Source organism: Morone saxatilis, unplaced genomic scaffold (genome assembly GCF_004916995.1).
Source record: "Morone saxatilis isolate NCDOM2014 unplaced genomic scaffold, NCSU_SB_2.0 Contig12, whole genome shotgun sequence".
NCBI lineage: Eukaryota > Metazoa > Chordata > Actinopteri > Moronidae > Morone > Morone saxatilis.
The window spans coordinates 2014920-2031154 of NW_023339674.1; the positions used below are offsets into that span (position 1 = coordinate 2014920).

The window sequence follows — 16235 nt, forward strand, 5'->3', positions numbered from 1 at the left end:
CTATGCTGATACATCTCAACTTTCTGTGCTGGGTAGGTGGTTAAACACCCGATACACTGTAGCCGTCACACACTGTCAAACCAAACACTGGGTCATCTCATCAATGTGTAATACCTGTTACAACCAATAGGTTAGATTAGATCGATAATTTATTCATCTATAAATATCAATATCAATAGGTAGGTTTTATGAACTTATCACTGCCATTGTAAAAAAGCCAATGTATTTTGGTAACCTTTTGTTGTTCAGGATGGTTGAAATAAAGTTTCCTTAAAGGACCAGTGTGTAGGATTTATTGGCATCTAGCAGTGAAGTTGCATATTGTGACCATTTGACTACAGCTTAGCTTTACAAGATAGATCCTTTTAAATGTCACACTCTGGATCTTTATAAAGAGAGAAAATCATGAAGATTCTTAATGCCTAGTTATTAGTTCTTGTCATCCTGCTGTTTTGAATGAAGGTAGCTTTTGTCTTAAATTAATAGGATGTATCTCTTCCTCTTACAAGAATAATACACACTAAAAATAATAACTGGGTTGTGTTGTTGCAACAACACAATACTGGGTTGGTGCTATATAAAATACATGTATATATATTCATTTTTATAATTATTATTGTGTATGCCCTAAAATTGATCACATTCTTCCAGGTGAGATAGCAGTTTTAAATGTTAAAGGTAATAATTAAAATAGATTTATCTTCTATTATTATTATTATTATTATTGTTATTATTATTATTATTAATTCAGCTGGAACTTTCAGTGTACCTTCACACTTCACTAACCCTGCAATAGAAATGGTCCGCCAGTGCCTACATTGATATTTTTGCTTATTGTGATGTAATTATTTTAAGTATCTTGAAATTATTCATATCCCTTAAATGGTAAATGGACCTGTACTTGTATAGCACCTTTCTAGTCTTCTGACCGCTCAAAGCGCCACATTCGCCCTTTCACACACATTCACCCAGTGATGGCAAAGTCCATCGAACACAAATTAACTCATTCATACACATTCACACACCGATGCACGGCATCGGAAGCAATTTGGGGTTCAGTATCTTGCTCAAGGATACTTCGACATGTGGCACCAGGAGCCGGGGATTGAACCAACAACCTTCTGATTAGGGGACGACCTGCTCTGCCTCTGCCACACAGACGCCCCTAATTATAATATTTGTGTACTTAAGTTCTGAATGAACAAGCTGAAAGAGCACCGTTCATTGAAAGCTGAAAGAGGGCCGAGCGTTTGTAAGCCCATGTGCTTTTCTTCTTACTTCTCTGAATTAATCTGTGAGTGATGATGTGTAAAGTCCAACTGCTGATTACAGAGCTGTGCAGTACCAGTGAATACAAAAACCCATACACCACAGACACTTCTGATAACAGAAAATGTTGTGGTTGAAACTGTCAAAATAGAAGAAAACTTAACTATAAGTACACCTGAACAAAGATTTACCAACAGATCAGACAGAACGTGGAAGCTAAAGCATGACTGAGGTACATTAAAGGTCAGTAAAGTAGAACCACTCAATTAAACGGTCACACAGGTTAGTCCACCTGATTAGACCTCTGCTCGTGGTAAACTTGTGTGGAGCTGCGCTGAAAAATGACATCAGGTCAGTAAACTCCCAATACACTGCCTCAACAGGTACAGCAAATCTAACAGAGATGTCAATCACACACAGTCCGTACACGCCCACAGAGATGAGAAAAGGTCAGATCAGGAAAAATAAGTGGAAACACCTGTGGAAGTGTTTCAGGCTAAAGAAACACATGGGTCATGGTTTAATATTAAAACAAACTAGATCATATAATTAACGACTACAAGTGTTGATATTAAAAACATCATCTTGCAGCATGAGATGTGATTTAAACCTGAACTCAATGTACGCATCCACTCTCCTGACCCCACATCCTCGCTGTTTGACTTCATTCTTTGGCACTGAATGCTGCCAGTGAACATAAAGCAGATTAAACACACATGAACTAAATTCGGAGGCCACAGGGTTGCTGAAAGGATGGAAGCCAAACACACTGTGTGAGTCTTGGAAAGTTTAAAGAACAGTTTCTGTGCTTCTGTGTTTATTTCTCTGCTGTGTAACCTCCTGTGACTAATTATAGCGTATCTGTCTGCCTTAAATCACTTCACTATATCTAATTAGGTCAAACTGTGTTCACCCAGCATGATCGGCCTCACAGCTCATGTACATGACTGAGGGTGTGCCTGTGTCATACAATATTTAAAGCTCATCCAGCTGCTTTACTGCATTATATCATGCTTAGTGTTCACAGATACTTAAATATAATGCAATTTTGGATGCTAACATATGCAATTTATCGACTACAGCAGTGGTTCCCAACTTAGGGGTTGGGACCCCTATTAGGAGTCACCAAAGCTTCTCTGGCGGTCACGGAGACCTCTTGATTTCAACAGAGAAAACTAAAAGAAATAGTTATTTTTAAAGTATAGACTATTATTTAGCATATAAACAGGAAACACAAGCTATATTCACAGAGCCTTCACTCTTAGAAAAGTTCCAACCAAAGAGCTAATACATCAATGAGAAGAAAACACCGAATTTGTCAGAAAAATCACGAAAATCATGAATCATATCACATCCGTCAAAATAATCACAATATGATGTTTTTGCCACATTTGCCTTCATGTGTTTGAGTTTTAAACTGTATATTAAAAACCAATTAATAAATTATATTTTTAATGTAAATATATATAAAATAATCATTGTTTTAATGCATGTTCAATGTTAAATCATTTGTACAAAATATTGTTGTTTTTTTTTTTAAAACTTCAAGTTACTGCAGGAAGCATTTTCAATATGGTAGTATGAATTGTAGTAGAAATAGTAGCCAGCGATGAATCCAATTAATCGTAATTTCCTCTGGACATATAATCAGTGCTTATGAATTTTAACAACTTTATTACTCTTAATTGTCACTTCATGTTCCCAATTTTTTCAAGGCTCCTCCTACTATAAAATGATTCTGTCAGCCATCTTGTTCTTCAGACATTTTTGTTGCACTTACAACAGATGGCCAGTGGGTGGCAGTATATGGGATGACAAGCTTCCACTGTGGTGGCTGCCGTGCAACTATACTATTAAAAACAATGCTTCTACAAGAAAACTGCTTTTGAATAGCTATCCACTGTAGTGACCACTGCGCGTTTAGCTTTTATTAAAACAACTTTTTGTCATATTTGTTCAAATGTTCACTACACTGACAGGATTCGGTATGTAAGAAAGTAAATAATCAGGTTCTTCAGGCTTCTCCTAGCGCACCTGATGGCATTTGCAAGAATCCACAGGGCCTGAAAGAAAACAACCAGTATTTGACGAACTGGGATTGAGACTCAACAATCAAGTATCTTTTAATTTATGGCATCAATTTCAAAGAAGGATTCTTCCTCACAGATTTAACAGACAGGAATAATGTTGAATGAACAATGAATAAATGATGAGAATGCATCTTTATCCATCGCTCTGCCACACACCGATCAATGAATTATTGATGCAGACACTCCATATGGTTACTTTAACTACGTGAATGACTGTGTGAGTGCATGAAAATGAGGCCTCAACCCGTGTTTGCTAAATATATTCATGTTCAGCTGTTCACCTGTTGCTAAATCTGTTTGCATGTAAATCGTTTTAGCTGCACATACACAAGCATGCTCATTCAAACGCACAGATTTTCTCCTTTAAGATACACGAACAAAAAGAATAAAGAATTTAAATCAGCTTACTGAGGGTGCGAGGAGGAGGATGGCGAGGATCAGCGGGCTGATATTAGCAGCAGACATTTTGTGTTTCTCAGTCAGGAGTTTCCTCTGAATACTCAGCTCTCACAGACGGACACAACAGGACCTCAGCTCACCTTGGGATCTAGAAAAACACAACATTAAGAGACCATCAGCGAAATGACATTACAGAGTATCTTTTATATAAGCTCTCTTTAAGTGTATATATCTCTGCAGAGCAAATCCAAACGGGAAAGCACTCAGAAGTCTTAACGATAGAAAATGTTTAGAAAATCTCCATTAAACTCCATTTGGATCCTCAAAGTAAATATCTGACAATCATGGAACATGTGCGCTAACTGCATGAGAAATAAGGTTTAAATGTTAACAAAACATGCCCTTTCTCACAGTCTTCTTTTTAAAATTCCTGGATCAACATTGCTTGTTGCTGTTTGTTCTTTTTTTTAACCTTTATTTATTCAGGAGGGTTTCACTGAGAGGAAGTCTTTCTTTTAGAGGAACACCCTGATCATATTCACACAGTTACACACATTTATGGATGCTGCCCAGTGCAACCACAGTCTGATCTGCTGGCAGCTGGAGCATTCGGGGGTTAAAGGAACCAGTCTGTAGGATTTAGTGGCATCTAGCTATGAGGTTGCAGATTGCAACTAACTGAATACTGCTCGCATCTGTATTTGATTACCTGGGAATGACAAGCTGTGAAGTCTGTAGGAGGAACTATGGTGGCAGCGAAACAAGCAAAGGCGCTATTTAGAGCACTATTTTCTTAAAGGACCAGTGTGGTAGGATTCAGTGAGATCTAGCTGTGTAGTTGCAAATTACAACCCCCTCGTTTCACCCTACTGTTCCAAGCTTAAAGGAGAAACTACGGTGGCTGCAAAACTCGCAAAAAAGGCTCAATCTAGAGCCAATGTTTGTTTGTCAGTTCTGGGCTGCTGTAGAAATGTGTTCTATGCACCGTCTGTAGATAAAAATGGCTCATTCTAAGTAATGAAAACACAATTCCTATATTCAGGTGACTACACACTAATGAAAACATAGCTATGAATAATATATTACATTTCTGCCAATAGATCCTTCTAAATGTTATAGACTGGACCTTTAAGGTTGCTCAAGGGCACCTCAGTGGTGGTAATGAGGGACAGACAAGCATTGCTTTTTCTACTTTCCCCATCCAGATTTATCCTTTGAGTTTACACTGAAATGCAGTTTGAAAACACTCCATTAATGTCTTTTACTTCATTTTCATACATAACTACTGTAGGCTGCTATTACAAAGACACTGCCTGCCTATCAAATGATTGGCTTTTCAAACTGTATGTGAACACAAGCCTGTCACGTTGCGTGTCTGCAAACGAGCCCATGTTCATGTATCTGTGTGTCCTCATGGCTACAGCCCCGGAGGGTTCGCTTGAGTTAAGCCAAGTAGCAGGACTGAGCGCTCGGGCCTCGTCCCACAGGGGAGAGCTTGGCAGCTTGGCATTCCTACTCCACCAAAAAAACCCGGCCAGCAACGAGCTCCTCCTCCTCCTTCTCCCGTTGTCAGGAGCAACAGCTGAGAGAGCTGCTGAGTTTGGATCAGAACTGAACCACGTGGACCTGGAACCTCCTTCTGCTCCTTCTTCTGCTCTACTGTAAATAGAAACCCTTAGATTTCATAATGTGCCTCCGTTTGTCGATGATCAAATTTGAATCCAGCCCAAGTGTCAGTATTTTAACTGTGGAAACACACACATTTTGAGTCCCCCCATGCTGAATATTAATGCATTACAGCATCATGCTAACACATATTTTGCTAGAATAAGTCACAGAAGAACACACACACACACACACACACAAAACAGAAAAATAACAAAACAAGACACAACATGAATGGGAGACCGCAGCTTTGCCAAGGCCACCATAATAGCTGCTGATGCTCTTCCATAGAAAAGCTTTCATGGTGAGTGCTCGAGCACAAACTGCCTTTAATTCATTTCTTTCCCACTTAATGTTACAAACCACCAAGACTCTGATGGTATCTCACACTGCCACTGTTGGAGTCGTCTCAGTGAGTGAACGTTCACAGAAAGAAGGATAACAAAGAGGAAGCGGAGCTATATGTGAAACACTTTCTCATGAAACTGGAACTCGAAGTTCCTTGGAGAGAGCGCATCCTCTGAGGTAGTTTCATGCTGCAGGCGAAACCTACAAACTATAAAATCATCAATTTTGAATCCAAATTGCAATTCTCTGGGTTTCACAATTCTAAATGTAAACTGTCCAAAAAAGACCCAAAACATTGATTATTCATTCTAAAAAAATCCCAAATCCCAATCATTATTTGATCTATTTGATTATTGATTTTTCCACATTATGTTCATAAACCAATACATAACATAAAAGACGTGACCCCTCTGATGTGCTGCAGTCAGTGTGTCCTTTCTGTTTGAGTGCTTATAGGTGCTCGCATTTTTACTGCTCTAGCTCAACCCAGTTAATTGTGTAATATTCTCCTTTACATCAGATAATTGCCAACTATTCATTTAAACTTAGACTAGTTCTGCTCAAGCTCTCATAGCTTTGTCCCTAATCCCACAGTGGTTTACATGCTATTCAGTCCTGGCAGCTACAGTGCTTAAGCTTAGTGGTTAGCGATTGCTCTCTCCTGCTCTCTGTTGCTCTGTGTCAGAGGTTTAGCTATTTCTCTACCTCCTTTAGTGATATTGGTACATGTAATAAATGTCTAGAATGAATTTCTTCATTTCTGTAAAGAAAACTAAATACATTTTTAAAGTTAAACTTTGAAGACCTAAACACGAGCTATATTCTCAGAGCCTTCACTAGTCACGACTAAACAGCCTCATCCTGCATTAGAAACGTACGCAGTTAAAACAGCCAAAGAGCTAATAGAACAATGGCCATGCATCAGATAAAATTAAAAACTGAATTTGTCTAAAAATAGGCCTTTTAAGTAGTTAAAATGGTTAAAAATAGAATATAAAGTACATAGTACAGACACAGAAATGTATAAAACGCTCCATCTCTCATGCAATATTAGTAATCTGCTCAAAATGAATCAAAATCACTTGTTTTATACAAACAGTTTATCTATTGCTCTGTACTGTTATTGTTATGCATTAAAATATAAATAATATGACATATTCATAAAAAATAGTCAGTCGTCAGTTCAAATGTCAGGAACCTAAAAATAAATTTGTGAAGACATTCAAATTCCAAGCAAACTTTGAGTACTAGTGCACTTCACCAAGAGAAAAAGAAGAATGTTTAACACGCTGCTCTGTTTGTTATACTGGCTTCAATAAGTGAATGGGAGATGGAGCGTATATTTGCAGAGATAGTGTGACCATACTCCAAAAAGGCAGCCTGGAACCACCGACACCTCCCACACTCGAGCGCCTTTAGGCAAACTCATCAAATGCTGTTTATTGCTTTATACGCTCACAGTGATACAAATTAATGGAGGAGATTGGAGTGTTATTTAAGGAATAGGATAAACAGCCAATTTACAATATTTATATGAGATACAGACTTTCTCCTGGATTTTATTTCAACAAATTTGAGGCTTGTTTACCAACCAGGAAACCGCCCAGGGGCCCCCATGGGACTGAAAGTCTCAGGTTCACTGCGTATCAGTTGGTTTTGGTACTTTAGGGAGGGGATGCGACTTTTTTGATTGGACACTTTCAAAACCAGCCACCAGGAAAAGTGTCAGGCTTTGAAGCCACTGTGTCATTACAGCAATGGCATCCATCACGTGATGCACACTTGTTCAAAAATACTTTTTCCGGTAAGGTTCATTGTGAAAGAAGCAGCTGTAAAACGGTGGATCTGTTTTTTATTTACCATCACAACCCTCGCGAAATGACATAATTACAATCATAATTGTATCCAGTTGACTAGGAAAATCTTAAGTCAGGAACAGTCCAACACACAATTAAATCATTAAAGTTAGCGGAGGGCTAACAGGAAGTCTCTGGTGTGCCTGCTCTATGGGGCAGCTGTGGGCCGCAGTTTGTATTCATCCAGGTAATTTCTGTACAGCGGGAAGTGGCTTTTTTGTCTTCATGTGCTACTGAGCAGCTTTCATAGGAATAAATGAAGCTCAACCAACGCTGTATCCAGTTCTCTCTATACATCCATGATTCAAAATCTAGCCGTCTCTTGTTAGTTTCTCCAGCGTTACCTACCATAGCTTTAAGAAAAGCACATTTTGAGTTTTTTATTGGGTACAGGTGTAACTGAGGACAGTCCCACCCACAGTGCTCCAAGACTCTAGATAATATCAACATTATAGTTTTAAACCAGAAGTGATCCATAATAATACACAAGGTTATACACAGAGTGTTTACAGTTAGCCACAAATTAAAAAAAAACTTCAGGAAGTGTGTGTGTGTGTGTGTGTGTTTGAGCGCAGCAGCTGCTCAGGACTCTCCTCCCCAAGCTGTAATCAGTGGCTTAATGAGTCTCAGCGGCTTTCATGTTCAACACTGTCAGCCTGAGTGTGTGTAATGTTTGATGCTCCGTCTGAAGAGCACACACATAATTAAAGAAACACACACAAGTTGGTTCACTCTCCAAACCAAACATACACACATTTCACACGCTGGTCTTTTCTTTAGGTTGACGTTAGCGCTAATAAATACTTAAAGTCACACCCATGAGGGGGAAGATAAACAAAGGAGGAAAAGTAGAAAAATGCAGCGGCTGAAGGATTAGTGGCTTCCTTAAGAATGTGTGTGGGTGTTTGTGCTAAGAGAAACGATTCCTCTCGGGAGAAGAGGAATTACTTCTCTCAGGAATAAGCGGGAATGGAGGAGCGAGGCTCTCTTAATGATCACTCACCTATAGCGCCGCTGCTCTGACGGGAGGAAAGCTTTGAAAACTCTAAGATGAGACGCATCATTAGGGAGACAAAGACATAAAAAGAATGTGGAAGGAGAGAGAAGAGAAAGAGGGAGGATGGAGAGGAAGAGGGATGCAGCTTGATGTGCATTTCATGTTTGTTTTGGTGGGACACTGGGAGCCGTTTTGTCCCCTCAGGATATGTTCTGGTCAGGCTTTGACAGCTGTTGTGGCCTGGAGAGTAAAGGCATTCACTGGCTTATCCCCCCACTGCTCACTAACAGACCCCCAACTCTTCTTCCCTTCATACTGGACACTGAATGTCTCTTTCCTCAGACAAAAATAAGAAACATGAAGATATTCTTATTTGTGCTGCTTCAAGACTCGTCATTTAATGTGTTAATCCAGCACTGAATCGTCTAATTTCTAATGAATATCACTGTAAGTCACTCAAGTCTCGGGCTCTATATTTAGCCCAAGGAATTATGGGAGGAATTAATATACACAGACATGACTTAGTCTTCATTATTTTGGGGAGGGAGAGGGAGGTGCACTTATTACATAGAGAGAGGGAGAGTGGGAGGAAGAGAGTATGAAAACTGTCCTGGTTTCTCGCTCTCATTATGTCCCGTTTTTTCCCACAATTCCCTGGGCTGCTGCGTAGTCATGAGTCCAAGGCAAAGGCACTTTGGAGCAAAAATAAGAGAATAGTTTAAAAAAAACAACAGTCATTATCCTCTAGAGACACAGGAGCAGCCAGGCGGTCATTATGGCCTGGTTCCCTGCACAACAAACCAGGAATTCAATAACCGAGTACATTTACGTAACAAACAAAACAAAAACTGCAGTTCCTCTAATGGCCTCTAGAGGCTGGCTCCAGCAGTGAGTCAGTCTCCATATGGCCCCATATTAAAATGACAAACTTGAAAAACAAGGCATGATGTTGGTCTCTACAGCTAAATTCTCCACGTATTTGCAGCCAGAGTCAGAAACACATGGGTGACGCCAGAGAGATGTCCATTAATAATTATACAGTCTATAGCAGGCTTGGGTATGTAACTGAGTAATCAGGATATAAAAAAAAGACTTTCCCTATTTTTGCAATTTCATTCCAAAGGTTAAATTGTTCTGTTGTCTTATAAAATACACATTCATCAGTACTTCTTATTTATATTTCTTTTCATTTGTCTTTATTTGCATATTCAGTGTTGAGATAATCTAAAAGTAACAGAAAGTAATCAAGTTATGTTACTTTAATACTGTGATGCTTGGATTACTGACTACATTTTAACAGGTAATTAGGAATTGTATTCGATTCCACTTTTGAAGTAACCTTCCCAACCCTGGTCTATAGTAATAACGGATTACAAGTAACATTCAAGTGATCATTCTGTGGACCATTCAGTCATTTATTTCACTACTTGGTGCATGCTTGAGTTTGAGCCACTCTCATCCTCCCCCTTTTATTCTCTGACAAAAGGCCTGTACGTCACCTACCAGGTGGCAGACCAACAACACTAATATAACATATAAGCAGGTATGTGGTCGCTGTGTATTTTTTTCTGTGAGGTTCTCCTGCTCATAGTGGCCAAATATTGACTAATGCAGATTGAAATAAATTAAGTTAATCAATGTAAGTTAATTCAATTATTATCCATTATCTATAACCAGCCAATTCCAGCTGACATTAGGCGAGAGACGAAGGACGCACTGGACAGGTCACCAGTTCATCACAGGACTGACGCATACACACAAACAACCATTCACGCTCACATTCACACCTACGGGGCAATTTAAGAGTTACCAATTAACCAGCATGCCCTTGAAATGTGGGAGGAAGTCAAACCTGGAACCCTCTCGCTGTGAGGCGACAGTGCTAACCACTGTACCATCGTGCTGCCAATTATTTTTGCACGGTTAGAAAAACAAGTGCAAGCAGGGACTAGAGGACAGAGGGTCTTATATGCAGAGCAGGTGACACAGAAAGGGAGCAGAGGCAGGGCGTTGTGACGGAGCTGTGCAGCTGAAGATGCTTCAGTCCTGTGAATGCTCTGTGAATGCTCTGTAAATGCTCTGGTTCCCAACGCGACCCAGTGATCAGTGAGACAGCGTCGTCTCCTGCATGGCTGCACCACGATGCTAAACACCAGCACCAACCGGCCAAGTAGTTCTTTAGAGCTGACTGCTGTAACCTACGTGTCAATGATCAAACATAACCGGTTTATTTTTGAATGACCTTCTAAAGGAAATGGGATTGCAATGCAATAATCAGGAATGTAAATGCAAAAACATGGCATTTAGTTTGATTTTATGCCAAATCAATAAAATGTGTGCCCTTTAACAGTTCTGCTGTACCAGGCCATGATCCTGTCCATTTCCACTTTGCAACCACGCTGACCAGCAATATTGTTGTTCTGAATGTGGGTAAATCTGGTCAAGCAGGCGAGTAAGCGCCATTTTTTAAAGGTTAGCTTTGTGTTTAATGATGCATGAAGCTCCTGAGTAACAAAGGTTCCCACTCCACTGTAACATGACATAAGTACCAGTTCAGATAGAGATGAATTTATTTTACATAAAATCCTTCTTCCCACAAGTAGAAAGTGTTTTGTATTCATCATTTGATGGTGAAAAGATCGCTGCAAACCTGCTTTGAAGCATTGTACGCAGGTTGTCCTACCAACAGTGGAGTTTCAAGCTAAAGATGTAGGTTCAGCTGATTCAAACACAACTCCCAGTGCAAATGCACAGGTGATTGTTGGCACTGGTGCGATCCTGGCACAGTGAGGTGCAAGAAGAAGATGAAGAGAAGAGAAGAGAAGAAGAGAAGATGAATGCATTATTAGTGGGAGGAATACTGAATCTGTGAGCTTTAATAATGCCCTTCTTCACTGCATACACACATTTACACAAAGGTGTAATTGTTAACAATAAGGATGGCTCTGTTCCACGTACATGTCCATGCCAGGATACATAATATCAGCGCACTGGCACTGGTAAACCAAAATGGAATGCAGCCATTATTAATGTAAGACAATTTTAAATGAGCATAGAGATGAAATGGACCCAGGAACTTTGCCTCCGTGGAGAACTTTGATCTCCCACAACACAATAATACACCACCCCAAACATTAATATACATCCTGCTACACATGCATATCAGTGGCTGAATCCTATCCATCGTTTCCCTTTGTAACCTAAATGGATTTTTCAGGAAGCGTTGATACAAAATGTTGGGCCTATCTGAGCAATGATGATGTTGTTGTTAACTTAAGCAACAGAGGAGGTTGTGCTCATTATATTAATGTTTCCAGGCACATAATAATATCACTACTGCAAGAAAAGAGTATTTTAATTATTTATTTTTAACATTTTGTACAAGATTTGGATTCTTAGATCGTCTGGCTGCTCATGATTCTTCTTCTTCAGCTTCTTTGTAGTGATGCACATTCATAGAGCTCAGTAATTAACTCTCTGAATTCTGACAAAGTTGTATAAAACCAAATTTTATCTTTAAAGGTTGCAGATTGCAACGCCTCACCTTCCTCTTCCAAGCATGTAGGAGAAAGTAACTCGTGAAAAAGCCCTTTCTAGAGCCTGTTTGTCCATTCTAGGCTACTGTAGAAACATCGCAGACCCGCTCCTTCTCTAGATAAAAATGTCTCATTCTAAGGTAAAAAAAACCCACAATGATTCCTATATCCAGGTGATTATACATTAAAACATACTTATGAATATTATATTCCATTTCTGCCAATAGATCCTCCTAAATATTAGGCAATAAATGAGGCTGTGCTCAGTATATCAATGTGTTTTCATGCACACAATTATGTCACTACTGCAAGAAAACAGTATTTTACTTGTCAGACATAAATAGTTTGGACCATATTTTGGTTTGGTCTGGCTGCTCATTTCTCTTGCCATGCTGGACCTCTTTTAATCAATTAACTTTGTGAGTCTGAATACAAATACAAATGTATGAAATCAAATAAGGTGTTTTTTTATTAACTCTGACAATTTGAAGAAACAACACGGGTGAATCAACCTCTTAAACTCTGCTGCTGGGACCATCTTTACAAACATTTTTTAAACATACTTTAATTTAAATTCTAGCGAAGTTTCTAAAAATACTAAATATGAGACTGAATGTGGTATAAATGTGTTTAAAATGTCCATTTGATTGATGAGTATAAGCATCATTTACCATAAACGAACTCCAGATACAGAATATGCAGTCACTGAAATGTGTCATACACATTTAAAAAAGACGCATGACAGAAGCATAAAGGATGAAATAAGGAATTCCTCCTCATAATGTGCAGCCTTTTGCATCAGCAACCACAACCGGTCCACTCCTCAATGTGATTAAATGACATTCGGCTCATGCGTGATACTGGGTGTGTTACAAGGTCGCCGTGCTGAGACTGGGCCCAACGCCTAATGTCCTCTCCTCCCTCACTTTCTCCCTCCTCTGCCGCTCAGGCCAGCCAACACAACAAGGCTAATGGGGCCATTTAAATGTCAGCATCACAGAGATCTGAGAGACAGAAAAGCTCTTCCCTCATACTTGTGCCCTTATGTTGCGAATGTTTCAGCCGCGCCGGCATCTTCATGACGTGTTGTGTTAGTCTCCAATAAGGGAAGCAAATCCAAACACTATCCTTGCCTGATTGTGCAGAATGTGAACTTTTAAACAAAAACTGTTTGACTGCAAACGCAGTGTTGTCTTTTTGGATAAACCGCTGTCACAGATGTGATGATGTTGGTTTAAAAACCTCCCACAAAGGGTCTTTTTTTGTTTTGTTTTGCAAAACCACACTCCTAGCAGCTGTTTTACCTCGAATTAGGATTCAGGGCGGATGTGCCACTCATTCATCACTCTTTATGAATGAGGCAGCAGCTGAGCATTCAGAAAGGTAAACAAATAGCTCAGCATGGGCCTTTTATCAATCAATCTGCAGCAATCAACAGACAGATATGGGTTAGCACAAACATGCAGGTATAGGTAGGCACACAAACACCTTTACACACCTTTTCTGGGGTGTCTGTCAAACACCCAGAGCAGATTAGTGAATAAGGACGGCTTTTTACTGTCAATTTAACCCTCCTGAACACCAGCAGCAGAGAGGAAAAACAGCAATTGTGATTCATTACAAGGTCACTCACAGCTTTTATACCCAAGGCCTGGATTTCATATTTTCAGGAATACAAGAGCACACATCCTTAAACATGCTTATAACAAAATGTAATAGTATTGGGTAATTTAAATCCTGCAAGAACAAATATGTGACAGGCCTGCTGCATGTGGATCCACTGCATGCATGACTGTATGGATGACATATAGACACAGAATGAAGCTGGTATCTTCATAAAAGCACAATGCATTTACTCTAATATCATTTTTAAGCAAGACCACACTTCCTTATTATTCAGTGACCGCCTAGCAGACTTAAAAAAAGGTTGCTCCTCCTCATGCATATAGACAATATAGGCGTCCTATATGACCAGAGAGCATGTTGTGTGTATCACTGAGATTGTTCCTATAATAATCTCATGTGTGCAATCTCCTCAATGCTTAAAGCTGTCCGTTTGTGCAGTAATTGTGCAAACTGCGCGCAGACTGGAAGGAACCTCCTCACTGAGCAACCAGCCGACACATGCCGCAAGATCCCGGCATGCTTGTTCTCCTCCCAAACATCCTTCAGCACGTCAACGTTCGTGCAACAAAACGTGATGTTTAATGCGAGACAGTACAATTCCAATTCATCCGTTTCTACCAAATCTTACCATTGCATCGATATTCTCCAAATGCAACTCCCGCGGTGTGGATCCTCCGGTGGATCCTCTTGGCGGATGAAATGCTGTGCGCTCCGCAGGAGGACGAATCAACCCTCCCGGGACTGTGGAGGTACAAGGCTCCCCGGTGGCTCCAGCAAACACAACTTCCAGTTCGGACAAAATGTTGTGGGGCTTTTTGTCCTGAAACCGGCACAAAAATGCGACACGGTCGTCTTTTGGGGAAATGAATTCAGATTTCCTCCCAGCGCGCGATAAGGGCTGAGTTATCACTGAGGAGATTTCGAGCAATTGTGCCGCCTGCGGATGGCTGCTCGCTTCGCCCTCCACAGAAGAATGCACCGCGCATTTCAACTAACCCCCTCTCTCTCCCTCTCCCTCTATCTCGTACACACACAAACACTCACACACATGCGCGCGAGGAAGCACAAATGCAATTTCGCATGATAGATGTGAGACATGAACGCGTTACTTTGAATAAATAATCCAGTCACAGCAGATTCAACACAGAAAACTGATATATGGATGAGATGTGGTGGAACATGCAGGGAACGTGTGTGTGTGTGTGTTTGTGTGTGTGTGGTCCTAAGGTCACTGATCCAAACAGAGATCAGGACCACGGACAGCGACCATCATCATTTTATTCTCCCTGATAGAAAATATGAAAGTGTGATGATCTCCTGTTCTCATGAGTATCATCTAAAATCAATGTATTCTGTCAGGAGGAGAGTCTTAAAATTACAGGGGAAATTCAGCTTCACTATTATTATTGAGTTCATTTAATTAAAACAAATTGTTGAAACTGATTAAGTCAATGGTTTTAAGTAAAACTAACTCAATTTTGTAAGTTAAAAAAACATTGTTGATCAAGTAGTTTTAGTAACTTTAAGTGACACTAACCTCATTTTGTCATATTTATTTGTACAGTGAAAAACAAAATAAAAACTATTTCATCAGGAATGTTTCTGTAACTTATAAAACGAAGTTGGTGTCACTTAAAATTAACAGTAAAAGCAGCTTAATAAAGAACATTTAAACTTGAAAAATTGAGTTTGTGTTAGTTAAAATTGCCGATGTAATCATACAGACCTGTGAGAATTTAATGCAGTCTCAAGATGAGAATGCCTGATTGGAGTGATGGGTGTGAAAATGATGTGAAGCACTATCACCTAAAGGTCTCATGCTTTCAACAAATTATTTGTTGACTACTAACTAAGTCACATAGCGGTTCCAAACAATGTGTCAGAAATATCAGACCTAATTTTGACAATGTGACTGCTGCTGTGACACCACATATTTGCATCAACTAAAAACCGCCAGCGCCATGATCAAAGCTTGTTACTGTTTTCCTGCATTTCAACACAGAGCGGCGCAGCTGGACGACACGTGTTCTGGTAAATCACAGCGCTGTAATAATGATGTGTTATCTGACACAAACTATTTATCTGACCCCTCTCGCACAGTGTAACATGAAAGGAACCTACAAGATCAGCTAGAGAGGGACTTGTCGCAGTAGTCGATAGCTCTGAATGTGCGCTACATCCTGCTGTCATGCAGCTTTAGCGGTTCTAACAGCGGACTGGAGCTCCCAGTGAACAGCATGGCCAGATCAGGTCCGAATACAGCATCCAGTGCCAAGACGAGTCGAGACCCAGTCCAAAGGTTCGAGTCCAAGTCTACATGAGCGAGACAAAGTCAGCTGAGTACTACAGCACTGCATTGGAGGTCAGTTTGACGACAGACCTGAGGTGGGTGTTTGTCGGGTTTGGCTCCTGGCAGCCTAGGGCTGAGTAAACAGCAGCTAACAAATCA

At 40.0% G+C, this 16235-nt stretch overlaps 1 protein-coding gene across 1 annotated transcript in view; it reads right to left on the bottom strand.

Moving 5' to 3' along the window:
- The window catches only part of adcyap1r1b (adenylate cyclase activating polypeptide 1b (pituitary) receptor type I), a 31715-nt gene extending 16978 nt beyond the window's left edge, over positions 1-14737 (bottom strand). The window contains exons 1-2 of the mRNA XM_035653666.1: positions 14415-14737; positions 3768-3906 (exon numbers count right to left, since the gene is read on the bottom strand). Coding sequence (XP_035509559.1) covers positions 3768-3824 — 57 coding nt within the window. The 5' untranslated portion in view covers positions 3825-3906; positions 14415-14737. The remainder of the gene's footprint in view (positions 1-3767; positions 3907-14414) is intronic.
- Positions 14738-16235: the final 1498 nt, after the last annotated feature.